The 21377-nt window shown below is 39.2% G+C and overlaps 1 protein-coding gene across 1 annotated transcript in view; it reads right to left on the minus strand.

Annotated features, from left to right (window-relative positions):
* Positions 1–21377, minus strand: part of ALK (ALK receptor tyrosine kinase) — a 1522063-nt gene that overhangs the window by 406276 nt on the left and 1094410 nt on the right. Inside the window, exon 15 of the mRNA XM_044058894.1 lies at positions 9073–9163. Within this exon, the coding sequence (XP_043914829.1) occupies positions 9073–9163 (91 nt within the window). The remainder of the gene's footprint in view (positions 1–9072; positions 9164–21377) is intronic.

Here is a 21377-nt window from a genome sequence, read left to right on the forward strand (position 1 = left end):
GGATGATCCACTCCTGTATATTCCCTCCAACTTTAACCAGTTGCCTCATGGCTGTAACTCTGGATCCCATTCTAACACCATGTCACTCTTCTTATGTGCATTAAGAAGACGTTGAGGCTTGGGAGTTCGTTTAAGTAGTTTATTGTAAAAAAATACATCAGGATGGATGGCAGGAACATTACATTTAAATGAACTATTTGACTGACTACATATTTGCATGCTCTCATTCTGGCTGCTCACTCAAAATGGCTCTCTTTCTTGCACGTGCTCAGTACTTATATGCATGTGCTGACTCACTGGAAAGCTTCTTAAAGTTATATCACACACTCTGATCTATAGTGTCACTTGTCACTATCTCTCTCTATTCAATGCCACTCTCTTACATTCTTCAACACTCATGTCTGACTGTCACAGTTTTCTCTCACACAATCCTTCCACCTCATGTCCTCTAGCCTCTTTCTGTCTGTTCAAAATCTTCTTCACTAGATTGTCTTCTGCTTTTCTGCACATGTGTCCTGACTACTGTAATCTGTTCTCTTTTACCTTTTCTGCAGTTGGAGCTACTTTGGCTTCTGGTCTCATGTCCTCATATCTTTGTCTGTCCCACAGTGTGCTTCCTACCACCCATCTTAGGCACTTCATCTCCATCAACTAGCTTTCTGAACTGTTCTGCCTTTACTGGTTGCACCACTGTTTTGTATGTTTTGAATACCTTACTTTACAGCTTCTTTGACATTCCTCTGTCATGTACTATTATTTGTTATTATTAATTTATTTGTCATTTGTTAACCGGGTTAGTCCAACTGAGACAAAGCCCATTTTCAGTGGAGACCTGAGGAGAAAAACTCCAAATGTACTAAAAAACAACTCAAGTACAAAACTGCACAAATTAAATTTAACAGTTACAAAAGTTCAAAGCAGGGTGAATTAAATTACAAGATAAACATACAGGTTCTAAAGAAGAAAGACAAGATAAACAGCTTATAAAGAGTAAATACAGACAGAAGTTGAAATACCTATGTAGTTCTATAGCATAAAAGTTAAAATCCATGTCACATAAAATGTGTATACAATAAAGCTCTTGATAGTTTGTGTACCACCCCTGACACTGTTCCAGCTGACTGCAGAGGACACTTCATTATCATTTAGTCTAAGGAATGGAGTCTTGTGGCATGAATGCTCTCATTTATATGAGAATGTGACAGCTGGATGACTGCAATTTCAGCGAGTTACATTCCCAAAAAACAGCTTCACTGAGAGCCACTTCCAGTGAGCCCAGTTTTGCCATTTACCCTGCTGTTGCACAACCATAGAGTTAGTATATATAAGTTATGGGGTATGGGGGTTCCACTCTCACAACAGGGGGTGCAAGGGATTTTGGTCCCTCTGCAAAATTTCATAATTCCTGTTTGATAAAACTGTTTTTTTTCTGTTTCATAGGAATGGGACTTACTGAAATTGCTGTTTTTGAATAATCATGAATTCACTTATTGAAATGTTGAAGCATTACACCACTACAGCTTTGGGGTCCAGTGGCCTAGTTGTGGTAGCAATGTAGGCTGCACCTCAGGGGATTGCAATACCAGCAGCAATTTGCTACCACATAAAAGTGTTACTTCTGATTTTGCTGTTCAATTCTGTTATGCTGAGCAACCCACCAACATTAAAAGAGGATCAGTGTGATGTGGATCCCCAGCTGCTGATATGTAATTGTGGTAAGCTATGTAGTTTGGACCAGCAACTACACGGTTGTTGTTGGAGTTTCAAATCATAGACTTAGATGGTGCTGGTTGTGTGGGGCTTTTCAAACTGATGCCCCACATATGAAGTGCAGCAACTTCACATACAGTTAAGACTTTCTGTAGCCATGATAATGAATCTCTTGGGGGTTAGGTTTGCATTTTAATGTATATCAGTCCTTCTCCATGGCATAGTGTAATTATGAATCACATTTAGGGAGTTGCAGTGAGGTGACAGTCTTCAGTGTCAACTGAGGAAGAGTTTAGGTCAAGAATGGATAGCCACATGGCTGAAAGATGGAAATAAGATTCTAGATGAAATGGAAAGGTTAAAGGTCAGAGTTCTAGGAATAAAACGTGTAGCCACTTTCAGCAAGGAAGTATGTAGGAAGGTATTCTCATTTTCAAAGAGATTTCCTTCAAATTGAAAGGTTGGTAAAATGAATGAGAAGGTATAGTCATCCAGGAGAGGGGGAAATAGGGCAATAGAGTCAGATAAATATAGAAAACCAACAGAAGGGATGTAATCATTGATTGAGTTTGCAAAGGTATTGTCAGTAAATAGATCTGTGTAAGGCAAAGCATAAGAAGGATACCTTAACATCTTTATATCAGTTTTTCATTACAAATGGGGAGGCCTTCTCAGAAGCATTTGCTTTTTTTTTTTTTACATAAACAGCCGTGGCAGAGATGCCATCATTCCTACAGCATTCCTACATGACAAGTGACAGATTGCATCAGTATCTTGCACATTTCTCCTATAGATGACCCAGGCTCTTTCCGCTTCCATTAATACTGTCATTATTTTAGAGGTGCTTCACTGACATTTATGTGCTTTCAGTCTCCTGTGCTTTCTAGGGACTAACCTGTCTTTAATTATTGTGAGCTGGTTAAGTAAAATGTCAGGAGCAGCTTTGAGAGCTACTTTTCTTTAAATGAGATTCCAGTGTATGTCTTCAAATGTAATAAGAACAATGTTCTAAGTATATAATGTGGCAAGAAACTTAGCTTTTCAAAGGACCAAGAAAGGACAACTAGGCAATGGTTACTAAGTGCATCTGGAAATACCAACATAGCTTGCTAGAATGTTGGTCAGCATGACACTGGGGGCAGTGCAATTACCCTTCCATAAGCTTGTAAGCTGAGAGTGGGTTAAATGTATACAACTCCCCTTACACAGAATAAAGTATGCCCTCCTAATGCAAACTGCCAACAGGGAGCCGCACCACTAACAGTATTACTCTTCCAAATTAGATGCACTTAAACATTAGTTCTGTTTTCCTATATCAGGAGTGCATTCTTTCATACTAAAGAACCTAGCTGATTGTTAGTAGACTATAATTTTGGCAGCAAGATTGTGCAGTGGCCACAATATTCACATTACCTGACAGGATCCACGATTCAAATGATGTCTGTATGTTATTTATATCACTGGTATTTAACGGTCCTCTTTTTTGTCTCTGTGTAGCTAAGCCAAAAGAAGTAAACATGAGATTACTTTTGATACCACCCATAACTTATATCAGCATAAGGGGGCATACTACTACTGATTTTCTACAGAGTCCTTAACTAGAAACAGTAAGCTAATCACAGATACTTTCTGTGTTGCCCAAATCGCTGTGATAATGCAGATGACCCAAGGCTCGTGCAGGGATATATGTTTTTCACAATGGCTCACACTCTTGCCGTTTTGAGGTGGCTGTTATGGTTAAAAATAACAAAGCCTATATTCAATAAGAGTAATGTGCCTAAGGGTGAAAAATCATAAAGCAAATGGATGTAGATATAAGGTGAATTATGTTTGAAAGAGCAAAGCAAAACTAACATGAAATGACACAGAAAAAAGTAAATAAACACAGATGGAAAAAGACAAACAAATAAAAATAACTTACTGCCTTAGATGGGAGAAAAAAGAAAATAAATATGTGTGTAACCTTACCAAGGCTAATATAACCAAATACTATCCTTTCTCTTTTATGTGGAACCTTAACAAAAAATAAATCCACTCCCTACAAGTTCTCCTTACTCTGGAAAACACTGATATATGCATCATCACAGAGATCTGATTCAAGACCACTGAAAGGACTTCTTCAGTGCAGGGTTTCAATGCATACTACATACTCAGGCCTACCACATTATATGATAGCACTAAAAGCAGTCATATCTTCATATTCTTTAAAAAAAAAACACTTCATCTGAAGACCAGCTAGACAAGTTAATGCCCTGGAATGTCTCCATGTACTACTTATTATTAACAAAGATCCATATCATATGATAGCTAACTATAGGACCACCTTAATGCCCCTCCTGGACCATACCTCCAACCTAACTAATATGGAGACATTATGTATTAAACCAAACATTACTCCCTTAGGAGACTTCAGCTACCATAAACAAGGAGACTTATACATCTTGAAAATGCATGCCAGAAATTTCTCGACTTCATCAATACAAACTCCATGGACTAGTTTAGTCTGTACCTAATCAAGGGGCAATAAATACTGGATTTAGTCCTTACCAATATGGAACAGCTTTGCTACTGACCAACTGTAACTTTCTCCCTGGTCAAATCAGACCACACATTAATCATATTCACAATAAGACTGAATCCAGAAACATCTTCCAGTACCTTGGTATTCAGAGATTATGTGAAGGTTAATCTAGTAAAACTGAGTGATGACCTGGTTAAATTCCAAAGCCCCTTCCATCTTGATGACTCCACTGTCTATGCAGAATCCTTCACTGCCAGATTTTATGCACATATAAATAGCTGCATAGATGCATGTGTTCTCTTCATTTGTATCTGTTTAAGCACTTGTCCTAACTGGAAAAACCACAGCTCTTTCTTACTAAAAACATCAAGGTCCTAAGTAATTAAAAATATGTATACCATTTCAAAGCCTTGTCTCTATCCTCAGTATTGTACAGGATAGTGAGAGGGGATCTCTGTCTTGTGTATAGAGCTTCAATGGACCTTCTTCTGTCAGATTTATTACACATTCAAAAAACCAATAGTATCATAAACACTCACTCAAGGGATCTCAATCCCTTCTGCAAAAGAAATAGAACATGTTGCAGGCTGGTTTTGCGTCACTGAAAATCTCACTTCTATGGACCATTGAATTCCACTTGTAGGTTGGCACAGTGGTGCAGCAGTTAGCATTGTCACCTCACAGCAAGCAGCTCTCCGGTTTGATTCTCTCTGCTGGGGTGTCTTCTATGTGAAGTCTGCATGTCCTTGATTTTCAGCTGGGGTGCCTTTTGTGTGGTGTCTACATGTCCTCCCTGCATTCATGTGGGTCTCCTCCGGGTGCTCTGGTTTCCTCCCTCATTACAAAGACATGCATGTGGAGCATTTCTCCCTGGGCCTCTGCTGAAAATGGGCTCTGTCCCAGTCAGACTTTCCTGGTAAACAAATGTTAAATAAATAAATAAAATATGGAACTATCTTCCATTAGTTTTAAAACAAAGTACTGATTTTACTCTATTGAAATGTAATTTAGACAAATGGATGGGTAACTGCAACTTCACCCTGGTTTAGCACTCCTGCCCTTTATGGATAGGGAATACATGCAAATGTTCCAATATATCCTTGGTTAGCCTATCTCTGAGTTATTTGTATGCAAAATATATGAGCTAAAAATCTGCCATGGGAATGTAAGCTGGACTTCTAAACATCCTCACAGACCACTATCCTAATAAGTGCCTATAAACCTATCTATCTACATCTCTATTTATCTAGCTGTCTATCTATCTGTCTATCTTTCTTTCTTCCTTTGTTGATTGGGTTGCCCAGCCAAGTTGGCACCTATTTTCACTGGAGACCAGGGGAGAGTTCACCACATAAACATTAAGGTGCATCCATTTCATTAAATATAATAGGATCTATAAAGGAATAAATAAATACACATGTATTAAGGCTGACTACAGTTATATTAACTTACTAATGCCGACAGCACTCAGCGCACTATCATGCTAATCATGCCTGTAGCACTGTCTGTGTGGGCTGTCTTTCCCCATTCAAGCCAACAATGCATGAAAGGCAGATTACACACAGTGTTGTTGTCTTCCTCTAACTTACTCACAGCACTGAATGTGTGGTATCCTGTGACTCAGTTAAGCACATTAAACATGAGAACATTACATTGTTTAATTATAGCGATTCTATTATCTAATTAAAATGTTTTAATTGAGGAGCCTGGGTGCAAGTATAGTGACAGGCAGTTACACAGAGTGACATTCATAATCTAGGTATTGGTTAAAATTAGCATTTTCAATGGGGATCTTTGTTTGTCCTATTAGTATTGATAAACTAGAGGGAAGAATGACAAATCAGGTGGTGATCAGGTACTCCTGCCCAGATAAATTAGATGGACATAAAATTTGTGCAGGAAGACTGGAACCAGAGTTAAGGAAAGTAAAAAGCGAGTTTTAAATATAAGAAAATGAATAGAACTGCAACAGTGAGAGGGTGGAGACAGGAAAAACAAGCAGAAAGGACATTAAACACATAAAGATTGTGAGCACACCCTGTATCACTAGATTAAGTAGCCTTTCCAAGCCAAAATGAGGTACACTAATGATTCAAATGTATCCATTAAGTTAGTCAAATGCTGAAAATCTATGGGACATAAACAATAAAGTTGATTAAAGAAGTGTGTGTGCATACTGTTCAGTTTCCAATTATAAAGTCCTCCAGTTTACTCTATTGCCTTTTTTGATTCAGTCAGTGAATTCAACAAACGGTAAACTCTCCAGTTCTTTAAGCTTTACGGACTATTATACATACAACTTTCCCTTTAAAAGCTGTTATTAGCAGAGACTTCATACAGATATTTAAAAATGAGACATGCACACAACTCTAAATGCACGTTTAGATAGATAGCTAAAATACAGAATTTCCATATTGCCTGACAGCTATATAAAGAGCATAAAAATAGCATCTCTATGACTTATTAAGCATGCAGGCAAATCTAGCTTTATTACTTGTGCAAGATTCTTTCACAGGTTGTTGATATAACTTTTGGGATGAACTATATCCTAAAATGTAAACAATTACTGAACCATCTTTTTTATAACACCTTTATTAAATTATCACTTGTGACATAGGCAAACATACATTTATACAAAAGGAAACAAACTATATCAGCAAGTTCCCAGTTACAATCATTAGACATCACATTTGTTCTTTTTTATAAGTATCATCAGTTCAACACTACATAAATTGCTCAATTCCTGGTGTCCCTTAAACCTCACACCTCCTCAGAAACATTATTCTGCATGTATTCCCCCAATTTTCATTTTTTCTATGTAATTTGCTCCTACCCTTCTCTAAAATCCTACATCCAGTTCTTTTATCTCTGTTACAACATTCAATACTTCAAATACAGTTGTGTAGACTTTAATTTCCATTTTCTAGTAATTGCTTTTTTGCTAGCCAACAGAATTAAACTTAACAAGGACTTACTATGTCTAGACAGTTCAGGTTCTGTGTCCCAGCTCATAAAAATAATTTATTTAGTTAAACCCCTTTGCTCACCCAATATTTCTGACAGAGTACTCTGTAGGGAATTTCTCAAGTATGCCAACTCATTACACTCCCAAAGCATATGTTCCCAACTACCTCTTTCTTCCCCATCACACCTCCAACATCTGCTATCTACCTGAGGAAAAATTCTTTGGAGTTTGCTTGAGGTACAAAAATACCTATGCAAACATTTCCAAGCAAAAAATCCTAAATCTTTTAGATTATGTTGTAAACCAGGGAGCCATAAATATATATTTCCACTGTTTCCTTGTGAATAACTTATCAAATCTCTCTTCCCAATCTTTTATAACCACCCCAGAGTGATTCCTATAGTTATTGTACAATATTTTGGGCGGCCACGGTGGTGCAGCGGTTAGCGTTGTCACCTCACAGCAAGAGGTTCTCCAGTTCGATTCTCGGCTGGGGTGCCTTCTGTGCGGAGTCTGCATGTCCTCCCTGTGGTCATGTGGGTTTCCTCCGGGTGCTCCGGTTTCCTCCCAAAGACATGCAGTAGGTGGACTGGACACTCCAAATTGGCCCTAGGTGTGAGTGTGTGTGCCTTCTGTGGAAGGTTGGGCACCGGGCTGGCAACTCAACACCGTAAAACTCCACTGCCAATCATGAGCAGACAGATGATCCGCTGTGGCGACCCCTAACCGGGAAAAGCCGAAAGAAGAAGAAGATTGTACAATATTTTATATGCCCCACTAATTATTCCTTTTTTAAAAGCAGCTTCTGTTCTAGATTCAACTAAAAACTCTACAAGAGCAGATCTTTCACTTAGGATACCCCTATCCCTTTCTCTTTGCCTATACTATGATATCAATCCTTGATAGGGAAGGCAGTCTCTAGCCTACAGTCCAAATGTCTTCTTGGCCTCTTCCCATTCTATTATCTTTCCTTCTCTAACTATTTGCTCCCAATACTTTAGTTCATTTACCAGTTTTCTCTAGTAAATTCCAGCCCCCTCTTGACTATTCTCTGTACAATTACTGAACCATCTTAGTCAGGATTAAGTTAATTCAATTATGATATGAAAAATGATTAATTTTATTTAGGACACATTCCACTCCTATAATGACTCAGTCAACAGAGTTTGCCATGCATAGAGTTTACTAGGCAAGCAAGCAGAGTAATGGAATTGGATCACCAGGCCTTTTGTCTGCATCACACACAAATTAAATGTACACTTAGGGAGAATTTAGAATCACCAGTATGCCTCCTGTATCTCTTTGGAAACTGGAAAGAACTAGAGAAACTGGATAAAAAACTCATACAAACCCCGGGAGGCCATGCAGACTCCATACAAAAGGTTCCATGGTTACAAACTGAACCAGAGAACCTGTTGCTGTGGGGCAACAATGCCACCTACCTGTTTTTAATTTAACTGGATGGCAAAAATCAAACTCAGATTAAAACATATAATCTGTGTTTCCAGCATAGTTTTGTTCATTGTATGTTATTTTTCATGCAATTTAGCTGCTGAAGGTGAGAGGGAGAAAATTTACGAGCACTCTTATAGAAATTAAGTCTGCTCATTTTCCATTATGAATGAATGGCAGAATGTAGAACATAATTACTGGGACTCATTCTGGAAATGGAGATAAACAAGCCCTGATAACAGTTACCCCCATCACAGCACTAACTCAGGTCAACAGACTACATGATTAATACGTCAGCAGCCATAGTATATGGTCAGTGTCACATACGTAATCGCTGCAAAATTAAATTTTGATTAATGAAAGGAGCTCATGCTACTGTAGTATATGTTGCTATACACACAACATGGATACCTGCTCTGCTTACCTTCACTGCTACATGCAGTGGGCTAGGCTCTTCAGAAACTCCCGTCACCTGGCCCTCATATACTTCTCCAAAGGCACCGTGCCCCAGGCCTCTGTCAACAAAGGAAAGTAAACCAATTATTCAGACCATAAGACAGGCAACTGACTTTCACTATCTTGTTAAAAGTTTCAGTTTTATGTGAGCCATGTGTTTTAGTGAATATGCTAAAGAAATACATTCTGCTTAGTCAATATAGTGTTTTTGATAAGGGTAAGTTACCTACGAGCTGCATTTATTTACAGTTAAGAATACTTCTAATTTATCGCCTCACAGCAAGAGGTTCTCCGGTTCGATCCTCGGCTGGGGTGCCTTCTGTGTGGAGTCTGCATGTCCTCCCTGTGGTCGCGTGGGTTTCCTCCGGGTGCTCCGGTTTCCTCCCACATCCCAAAGACATGCTGCAGGTGGATTGGACACTCTAAATTGGCCCTAGGTGTGCGTGTGAGTGTGCCTTCTGTGGAAGGTTCGGGCTGGCAAAACTCCACTGCCATTCAATGTGCGGACAAGGCGATCCGCTGTGGCGACCCCTAACCGGGAAAAAGCCGAAAGAAGAAGAAGAAGAAGAAGAATACTTCTAATTTATAGTTAGAGAGTGCATATGTAATATATTATTACATTTATAAAACATGCAGCACACAGCAGAGGGCAACATAGACAGGACACAATGCATTAGGTTTGACCTCCTTTAAATATGGCAGGTCAGAAAACACCACCTTTGTGTGAGTCCCTAAGTGTACCAGCAGTATTCAGGGATACAGGGAATGACTGCAGTGAAAGATGATTCAGAAGTATCTATATACAGCACAGTACACAGAAAGCTTGGTGTTCCAGCTGTAATATCAGAAAATATATAATATGGACTGGACATACTATTAATTAGGACAGTCAATGCAGTTTATGCTGATGCCAGAGCTACAATTCATAAACACAGAATGGTAATAAACCCTTGTACACATACGGATTATAGGTTAGTACTAGGCTAAGTACCCTTGTGAGCCATTTTAAGTCTAGCCAATTATCCCCTGTGAGATTCAAACCCTGTACATTGTATTTGTAAGGCAAATACCTTAACCATTAGGCCACTTATGCAACTTTCAAACAAAACATCACCATTAAACTCAAAAACATGTTGTTTTTTTCTATCTTGATATGTTATATTATACAAATACATCAGAATTACTTTTAATGCTTCATATGATATTTCAATTTCTCTTCAATTTGCCATCATAGGACCTTCTTTACTGAAGTGCTTTTGTTTTTCACAGATTTTGTCTTCTTATTACAATGCAGTTAGTGTTTCTTACCTCCTAACCATGAAGGAGTAAGTTCAGTGTCAGCTCTGTTATTTATTTGTGGCTGACAGCTGTCACTTCAAATGGATGGGAAGGCTTCTAATATTATTTTCTTTTTAGTCTGCCCTTAAATTATCATATGTCACAAGGACAAAAACAAAGCTTCACTGACAAAACTGAGAGGGCTTAGCTGCATGTCTGCATAGTGATACACGAGAAAAAGAGTATGCCTATCCCGAGTCATACAGGCTGAAACTGTGAGCGATTTAAGCAGGCAATAAATAATGTGACATTCGTGTTGTCAGACAGGGAGAAAGTAGAAATGAAGAAATTAAAACGTACTGAATAGTTTCTCTAACAAAATAATAAATGTATGATATTACAGGGGGAATACAAACTCTGGGATATTAAGTACACGGGAAGGTGCCTTTAACGGCAAACTGAGTTTAGAGTAATACTATATAAGGTTTTTTATGGAGTCGTAGGACATATTCCATGTAAATGAATGATGTGGAAGAGTGACACCTATCAGTTATATAGATGTTAATAGAAAATACCGAACTGGGAAATGCACAGCTGCTATGTGATGCAGTACACCTTTATATAATGGAAGATGAGTGATGATGCAAAGTTTAAAATCCGTGGCATTCAAAGACACTGTAACAAGCACAGTACATGGGAATCTTCAGTCTGATTGCAGACTCACAGCTGGCCATAGTGTTTGCGGAATTCTCAAAATGAATTGTGAGCAGCATATAGCTTGGATCTCCAGCACAATGTTAGGTACATGCAGCATATTTTGAGGTTCCTTATTTAATGCTGGTATCTTTTCTAATGCTCAGGAATTGCTGTTCATTTGTGTGACTGTCCACAAAAATACTAGAGCGTGGCACTAGCTATTTTGGAACCAGATGAAGGTCTCCATAAAATGTAGCATGCAGTTTACACAAAGTTATGCATAACTAAGTAAAAGCTGTGAATTAAAAAGTGGCGATATTCGTACTTCATAAACCCCTCTTTAGCTACATAAGGCATATTTATTTAACATGTGGATTAGCAATTCTGGAAGTTCTCCCTGGCCTGGAAGTTGGTTGTGAAGTAAGTCCTTCAGTCATTCAGCTGCTATCCTTAGGGTTATATTCCCTGCCAGCTGCAGTATTTCATCGCATGCCTCAGTGAAATGCAGCTGTTACAATATGTAGTTATTTACTACAGCTTGCATTAATTAATTCTGGGTCATCTTCACAATAAGACATTTTAATGTAAAACAACTGCTAAATTGTCAACAATCTTGAAGTTCTAAAGATATATTTTCATAAATCCATTTAAATTTCTGAAAATTAAGCCGACTATGAAGCAATAAAGGAAAGGCTAACCACACAATGGAAAATAATTATATACATGCCTTTATATGCTTCTTTCTGTGTGTGTGTGTGTGTTTATATATATATATATATATATATATATATATATATATATATATATATATATATGGGTCTACTTTTAAATACTGAACTGCCAGGAGACCGAATCACAATAGGCTGAGACCACAAACACAAAGAATCACAATAATGAAATATCACAAAATTGAAGCCCAAAATACCAAAATCCCGAAAGCAAATTGGAAATTCCTACACTTCAATGAAACAAAGACCCAAAAAACAAATAAACAGTACTGTAAACCACCACTTTCACATTCCTATAACCACATTTACAACTGTTCATGTTACAGCATCTATCTACCTAAAATAAACTTCTAAACAAAACACTGACAAACAGGAAACATTATCGGCACACTTTAAGTAAACTACCATGCAAGCCAATATCCACAACAGTTAACCTAACCTCAACCACTAAATAAGGAAACCAACAACTATTCATGTCTCTTTCACTTATGCAGGAGGGCTATGCACCCCTGCACCCCCATGTGGGGGGCTGCGCCCTCAACACCACCTGTAAATTAAATATATCAACTCTGAGATTGCACTAATTTTACAGAAAGGATCATTATCAGCAAGGAAGTCTTTCTAATCAGTTACCACTAAGAAAACTTAAACTGTCATACCTCTTCGACACTTTGAAACACCATAAACTTTTCCAGCGACACCATGACCTCAGAACATAAACTCCAACACATTTTTTACGTGCTTACAACACAACCTTAAAGGTACAGTGCACTATTAAGCCACTTGCATTTAAACATATATTATACTTCGTTATTCTGGCATTCAACGTTGTAAGCCTTCGTGATTGTGTTAGTGGGCTATGGTCTGTGACAATTATAAATTCTCAGCTGAGCAGGTAGTGCTTTAACAAAGATAACACCCACTAAATTGTCAAGCATCTCTTCTCAGTAATGGAATACTGTTCTACTCAACTCAAAAATGTATGGGATGCTCTTTCCCATCAAAGGTCTTTGATAAATCTGTCTCTAGGCCTACCTGTGATGCATAAATACATACCACAAAACACCTGCTGAAATCTGGCGGTGCTAAGACAGTCACTGAACAGTGTGTTCTTTTCAGGTGGTTAAAACACTGTCTGCCTTTAGATCTTACTGGGTATGTTTCCTTTTGTCAGATCTTTAGGGAGCAATATACTAAGGAAAAGTATGATATGAATTTTTGGTAGTACCCAACTAACTCCAAGAATCCCTTCACTTGATTCTTAGTATTACAAGTAGGCTAGGTTCTTCCCATTTCATCTTTTTATTTACCTCTGTCAAAGTTTAGTTTCTTTTGAAGGCATTGGCAGTTAACCCAGCTTATCTCATAGAGACTTGTACAGCTTGGACTTCGCTAAATGAGCCTCCTAGCCTTTTGAATTATTACATCATCCAGGTTAGCAGCAACATACCGGACATGTAGTTTTCAGGTTCTGTCCTTATGTCTCTGCAAGTTGCAGAACACCATGCAACTTAGATGGAAGGACTCAGACAGGATACTGTGGTTGGGAGGATGGCCTAATGGTTAAGGTGTTTGGCTTACAAATACAAGGTACAGAGTTTGAATCTCCCAGGGTATAATTGGCTAGGCTTAAAATGGTTCGCAAGGGCAGTTAGCCTAGTACTAATCTATAAACCTATAAGCTAACTGGTGTTCAGAAATCTATATTTTCTTTGGATCCAGGCAATAGTGGAATCTGGCAGTATTCCTCTGGTAGATTTAATGTTGTGAAGAATTTTGCCTTATTCAATATTTCTGTGACTATATTAACCCTAGCCATTGGGTAGCTCTCAAAATTTGAAATGCTGTTCAGCTTCCTAAAGTAATTTCAGGACGTGGTCATTCCGTGTTTTTTTTTTTTTGACTAACACTTTGAGGTTGTGAAACTCACTTTCTGACTCCTCTTTCTCCCCATATTAAGCATTTTTGTATTTCCTCTTACACAGCTTTTGCCTGTGATTCCAGTATTCTGTAAGATTTTACGTTAACCTTTTCTCCTTGAATAGTCTCAATATGGTGCTGAATCAGGTCTGTTTTGCCAGGTGCTTGTTTAGTGGTCAGGATTAAAGGCACTATGATTAGGGTTGGTGCGGTGTTGATCAGGTAGTATCTTGTGGTTTCTTTTAGTTTGACTGGGCTCACCAGAGTTCAATTTATGGTGTTTTGCAGGCTTCCAGCTTATGGTTGCTTACTGTGTATGCGTGTTGTGGCTTAACCATTATGGAAAAAGGCAGGGTTATAAGAAGATCAAAGTAAACGTTCAGATTTTGTGGAGTGGCCAGGTTTTCCTTAGTTTAAGCTGCTTTGCTTGGAATGGTGGTTTGCTGGTGGGCTACTGAGGTTGCAGTTAATGGAAAAGGATGGGTGTTGAGATCCAGACTTTGTATCCTTCCAACTATGCATACTGACAGAAATCCTGTTGTTTTAGCATCTTTCCAGTGATAAGAGCAATATTTGACATTTGTATGGGTTGGAACTTGATTTAATGGTGAGGTATTATTGCATAAACACAGGGTGCAAGGTTGGGTTATTTACAGACACTTTTGGAACCTGTGTGTATTGCAGCTGTCACAATGAGTGGGCGGGTTGTACAGCCTGTCCATTGTCTAGATGATGGGAGGTGTTGTTTTGTTTGGCGGTTGATTTTCTGCTGGTGGTTGCTCTCCTGTGTGATTGCAGTGTCAAGTAGCTTGGGCTTATAGGCCTTCTGTCTTTCGCTTGTGACTGTTTGCCAATAAAGGTTCCTTGTGAGTTTGGGGGCTGAAAAAGAAAAAAGATAAACCCCTTTTGAAATATTGGTAAGAATGGTGGAGGATCATAAAAGTTAGGTTGGGTTGTTTCCATTATGATGCAGGGGTAGCAAAGCCTTGAGATGTGGAGAACAGAATGCTGGGTATGGCAGAGGTTTTCTTTCAAACATAAACTGTAAGTGCTGCTTTGGGGGGCAGGATTGCATTTATAGTACAAAAGGGTGTGAGAAATTTGTTTCAATTTTCTCTCCTGAAGATTTCAGGAAATTGGTGTACTAGGAAATGTGGAAATAAGGAGCTGGACAATTGCCAGAAAAAAAAAAAAAAAAAAAGAGTTGTGGTGGTTTAGAATTTCTTTCTGGTGATCCTGGTGAACAGAAATGGATAATAAATAATGAAGTGGATTGTGGGCTGGCAGATGCCTGCTAGTAGTGGCTGTCAGCAGTGCATGCTCATAGAGCAGCTAATGGTCTAGGGAGAGGGAGGATGGTGATGTTGTTTGGCACCTGCAGGGGGAGGGGGTGCTTCATCATAAAGTCTCCACCTGGTCCAGCGCCTGGCTGAATTGCATTGCTGTGGTGGAGTGGAATGACCATTCTTTTACTCAGCTGAGCTGCTGGGAGTGATTTTCATGGGTTTTAGCTCAAGCATGCTTTGTATGGTGCTAACCTTTATAGGGGATGGAGGGAGAGATGGTAAATTTGGGTGAGCTGTTCATGCCTGTAGGGAAATAGATAAATAATTTAATAAATAAAGTACAAATAAATTAATAAGAGGAGAGGGTGAAGGAGCAAGACGGCAAATTGGGAATTTGATTGACCAAGATGGTAGCTGCAGCCAGATACATAGGTAGTGTTTGCATTGTTCCTTCACTTGTCCAATGTACTTGCATGAGAGGAAAAGTAAATGTTACAAATTATATTATCAGTTGAGTTTCATTGTAGGATGGTGCTCTCATTCTTAACTGCCCCTGTTTGTTTGGTGTCTGATATAAATGGTTTTAAGGAGTCATTCTTTCATTCAGTCTTGGATTACTCTTGTAATCTAATGCATAGTCATGGGAGAGCTGAAGCCAGCCCTGGCACTTTGTCCCTATTTTATTCTCTTTGTTCCCTTTTCTTTTGGCTTTGTTCACATTTCTTACATTGGAGGGTTGCACTATATTTCCCTCATGGCTAGAGACATGTCTAGAGAAATAATTTCTGAAAGAGGCATGGTAGACAATATGGGATCTGCTGAGTAAACAGTTATTGACAATGTTCTGCATCTGGAGGAGCTGTCTTTGGAAATAGTATGAGCCAGTCAGAGGGTGCCACGGATCTCCTATGGCAGGGGACCAGGGGGGTGGCAGTTGGTACCCATATGGTTTGGGAAGATGTTGGCTTGTCAAAATATTTTATTCCCACTGGGATTTGTCACAATTAAGCTAAGATGCATGGACAGGTGTTGTGCAACAGCGTAGTGTTATTCTCTTGACCACTGCAGGTACTTTCTTCTCCTTTCCTGTAAGCTTTCTTATAGCCAAGTTGCTTTATTTACCACAGAATGTCCTGGCTAATTTTAATTCATGGATATCTGTTTGTCTGGTTATATTGTTAATCAGGATGTGAATGGATATAAGATCCTTTGTAGGCATGACCGGGTCATTGTTATAGGTTAATTTTGCTGGTTGATATAATGGTGTGTACTTGCATCATCTAGGAATATTAAGACAAATTAATTTAAAACAGGCTTATTTCATATAAATGGGAAAGCTAAGAATACTTCACACTACGAGACTGAAGAATAGAATTCAAGATAAAAAGGGGAAATATGCAAAATAATTAACCAATATTACTGAAATAGGAGTGATTGTAAACAAGAGTATCTTGAATACATCTTTTGTAAGCTGCTTTGTATCACAATAGATAGTAGATTCCCAGGAACTTGATATGAAACCATAGTGTGGTGCAATCTTTTATTACACTAATAATTTTCTATGATGATTTTTTTTCAGTGGTTGTAAAGGGTAGATTCATCTGCACTGGGGAAAGTCATTTGGTTTAGTTGTGGGAAGTAGGACTCTATTACAGTTCACATAAGTAAATTTGGTACATATTGAAATAGTTTAGCTTGAATTGCCGAGACAGAATATATATAATTTTCTTTTAATGTACACTGCACCTGTGATCTAAACAACCCCCCTTTACCAGTTGGTTCAGTGATTGTGCTGGGATATGGTGGTCATGTTTTGCTTACATAAATGATTCCAAAACTGTTTTAAAATATAAGTTCAGGAGCAAGGAGAGCTTTGACACTGCCTAATGTCATTAAGAAGTTTTGGTTTGTGTGTGCTGCGATTTTACAGTATTCTTTCTTTTGCAGGTGGGAAGGAGTCGGTGGCCTGAAGCAAAGTGGATTTGGAAGGTGATGGATTTGTTGGGGTGGATGTTCCTCCTGTTCTGAATATGCTGGTCACTGAAGATGTCCTGGTTGCCAGAGTGGTGTTCAATGAAATCACAGAGGGCAGTTTGTAGGGTAAGCAATGGTCACTTGCTTGAAGGAAGCAGAGTTGAAAGGTATTGGATTCTGTTGAGGTGGATGTTCTGGTGGCTTGAGTGGTGCACAGTGAAGTCGCAGGTAATTTTACTTCAGTTGGGTTCATTAAGGCATGTCTAAGTTACAGCAATTTGGAGTAGAGTGGGGGCAAGTGAAGGAGAGATAGGTTGGAGGCAGTGTAAAGCAGTGTTGTGATTGTTTATGGGGAGTGTGGGGTTCCCACAGGTGGAGTAGAGTCACAACATTCATAAGATCATAGGAAGTTATTAGGCTAATGGCTATAGGGCTCTTACAAGCCAGTCAAGTTCAGCCCTTGCTTCCACAGGCAGCGTCACTTGTCCTTGTCCAAGAGGGAGATGGGTGGAACCCTTAGGGTGAATTTATAATTCCCCATCCAGTTGTTTAAATCGCATTTGCAGAGAACCAATGATGTGTTCTGCTTGACAGGATGCCAGAGTTTGTTTCAAAGGTGTGGTAACTTTGGGTAACAAATTTGTCCCTCAATTAGGTACTTGAAAAAGTCTCATACCAGGTTAAGGTTTGTAGAGAGAGAGTAACACATGGACCATTTCACGTGTGCTTTGGTAATTTTGTAGATTGGGTTTCAGGAAACATTGTAGGTATGTGGGTGTTTTCAGGATATTTCTGGATTTGGGTATTTTGTTGTCTACATGGAAGTCAGAATGCTTAAGCAAGGCATGGTTTTGGGTTTCTTTTCAGATGTAGGCCATGTTTTAATTCCTTACTAGCTGCACAGGTAACTTATGGGATAGAAACCTTGAAGGAAAAGGCCAAGGACAAGCAGTGGATTAAGGATGTTAAGCTTTTGCAGTACTCCAGTTGCATGTCGGCCAGTTTACTTGGGCCATTTTGGGCATGGGTTAATAATTTGGTGCATAGTACTGGAGCTGCATGGTTGACAACGCTAAGTGAATTTAATACATCTTGGTTGGTGGTTCATTGGTTTGAAGGGTTGGGGTAGGTGGAGAGTGTGGAGACTGGAAGACTTTGGCTATTGGCAAGCTATGTTTGTTGCAAGATTTGGTGCTCCAAAATGGAGGTTCATGGGGGTTCCATTTTATGTTGCATTTATGGATGCATCTTATTCATTCAGAAGGTGGTTTGTTGGTCAACGAATGCTAGGATGGTCATTATGTTTTCTGCATGGGCTGGATAGTTGGTGCGATGGCAGGATTGCTCTGAAATTGAATTTGGAAAGAAAATCTAATTTTTGATCATTATATACATTGGGTAGGAAACAGGGCTGTAGTTAGACATGATGGTAGGCAATTTCCCTTACATGGTTTTGCATGACATTGGATTTAAGGTTATGATGTTGCCTTTAGCAGGAAATGTCTTGGAACTCCTTATGATGTTAATATTGGTAGTGAGGATAAGTGAGAATTTAGTTAATATATAGAAGTGTGCAAAGAATGATTATTATTTTAGTATTGGAGAGGGATTGTTGGATTACTTCAATGGTTTAGTCAGTTGCTGGCTTTTGTTACTTAGATGGCAGGGCTTTTGGGGTTGATGACAGGAATCTAGTTTTGTTTAGAGAGGAGGGCATACACTGAATGTCCCCCCTTTTTTGTGAGTGATTAGGTTCTTGGACATTTTGGTAAGAGGGAGGGGGAACAGCCTCATCAGGCTGGTGGGCAGGGAAGAGAGACAGGCTTGCCCTCTTCTGTTCCCCCTCTGGTGTTGGATGTTCTTTCAAAGAGTTGGGAATGGAAAGTGAGCCATTGTAGGCTGCTTGATAAGTAAAATAAGTGAGCGGCGGTAAAGACGCTGCTTATTTGGTTGGATGGTAATTCAATAAATGGTAAATGAAGTGAGTGGTGGTACGCTGCTTCATAAGTAAAGGACTTGGTGGGATGTGTAATTCAATAAATGGTAAATGAAGTGAGTGGTGGGATGCTGCTTCATAAGTAAAGTAAGCGAGTGCAGGTATGGATGCTGCTAACTGGGTCAGGATGAGTGAGGTCACGCTGTCCTAATTAACATTACAAGGATTATGCTGTGATTAAAATCAGCTATACTATGCTTCAGTTGTAATTAATAAATATTAGTTAACAAAGTTATGTTTTATGGAAGTTTAATAATGGTCATCAAATATCATTTGGTATGATGTGTTTATTGAAGGGGACCAGGACAACAAGATCTGTGTTAGAGTGCATTGTCTGAAGGATATGAAGTCTGAAACTCAAATGCATGTCATTATTTAGTAACTTCACTCTTCAATAATTTGTCAGAAAACCACAAATTTTATGAGGAGCAGACCAAAAAATCTGGACATTCTGTGAAAAACTAGATGGTTGAGCAGTATGCCTCCATAACATACACCAATAGAAAAAATTCTAGCCCCTCAATGGTAGTTTAGCAGCTGGAATTTTTTTTATTATTGGTATATGCTCAATTTACAATGGGCATGGTGATTGGTCTGTCCAATCAGCATGCTCGTTTTTGAATAATAATAATGACCTAGCATTGCATAATTTTCCTTCCTCCTCTTGAAGTCAAACACGGAAGAGTTGACCTCTTGTAATGGACCTGTCCCTGACAATGTCCTATGCCATGGCTATAACATGCAGCATCATGTCAGTGACACTGAAATTAACTTGTATTTGTGTCTTCCTATGGATGCCACATCACTGATGTCTTCCAGAATTCCCTTAATCAGACATGGTTGCAAAAAGCCTTGTTTCCCTTTACTGATGCCCATGTTATAGCCCATAGTATTGAATCAGATGTCCTATCTTTGCCAGTGGCACTCTATCTCACCCACAAGGGTCTCAGAAGGGATGCTACTATAACTGGTTCCTCTGACTTATCACCTTCATTGCTGCAACATGTCTGTCTGGCTGTTAGTATGTTGTAACTGCTTTTGTAGCACTATATTTTGCAGCATGACACAGACAACAAATATTTGAATGAAGGTTTCTGCTGTATACTGCAGTGAACCACCAAATGTATCGAAAATACTGGAAGTCGGACTCCATAATTTTAAGCATGCATTTGATAATGTTCTACGTCTGAGACAGTGCAGTGTTGTAAGCCATCTCTGCCATGGTCTGGGGGCTATGGATATGGGACAGCAGCCACAGCTCCTAGACATATTCTAATTTGTCTGTGACATACAGTAGTGGTCACTGTTATGAGTGGCTCGATTCTGTGCCCATGGGAACAGCATATGGAGGAGTCTTTGGCAGGCAATGTGAGCACCTACCAACTAGATGATCCTGTAGAAAGGTACAGTCCACCTCTTATGAAATACTGGTACAGGTCACACATATGCCAGATGTGGGAATCATGGCAGGTGCTTGGATGGAGCACAGACCTAGCAGCTGAGGGAGTGCAGGACTTTCTGATAGATACACTAGAAACCATGTAGAGCAGATGGGGCCTTGATGGCAATGTGAGTACAGTCAATAGCCCTCAGGACTTCATGGAAATGAGTTATGCTGTACAATGTTTGCATAATGGTGGTTCTCTCCCCCTGATGTTTACAGAAACCAAATATGGTCCTCTACAAGCTGTAGCCTCATGTCAAAGAATTGATGTGGGATTTCTGAGGCTAATGCCTGCTAAACTCCTAACATGTCCTCTTCTGGATGTTGAAAATTTCCATGTAGCAAGGAAGGTTATTACAAGATAAAATTTATGTGCACTGGAATAGGGATTGGGTGTATCCCTTTTTATTTCATATGAGGGCAGCATGTTTACCAACTCCTGCATGGTGTCTCTCTGCATACCATAGCTGTCAACAATGCCCTGGTTGTACAGGTGGTGGAATTATTAGTGGACTCATGTGCAACAAGGAGGACAACAATGGCAATGTGAGTGGGTACTCACAGGGATGGGGTAGTAACATTGCAGACACCAGCTTTGAAGCTGGCTACTAACACATGCTACTATGTTAATGCTAACACTACTTATAGCATCATAACAATCCTGCACACCAGAAAGTCCTGATGTTCAGAATAAACAATGTCTCCAGCTCAGCATGGCAATGTCATATGTTTCTGAATTGCACTGCTGTGTTTGCTTACTGATCTGTGTATGCAAAGGCTTTCATTAACATGCTATAAGGGTGTGCAAATCAGTGTAAGCATGTTAGCGAGAGCTTTCACATATGCAGATCAGTAGTAAGATGCATACTGTGTTATTTCTCCAGTAGCAAGATCTCACTACATGTTTCTGAATTACCCCATCCCTGTGAGTAGCCACTCACTTTGCCATTT

This window comes from Protopterus annectens, chromosome 1.part2 (genome assembly GCF_019279795.1).
Source record: "Protopterus annectens isolate FY-2018-M chromosome 1.part2, PAN1.0, whole genome shotgun sequence".
NCBI classification, from domain to species: Eukaryota; Metazoa; Chordata; order Ceratodontiformes; family Protopteridae; genus Protopterus; species Protopterus annectens.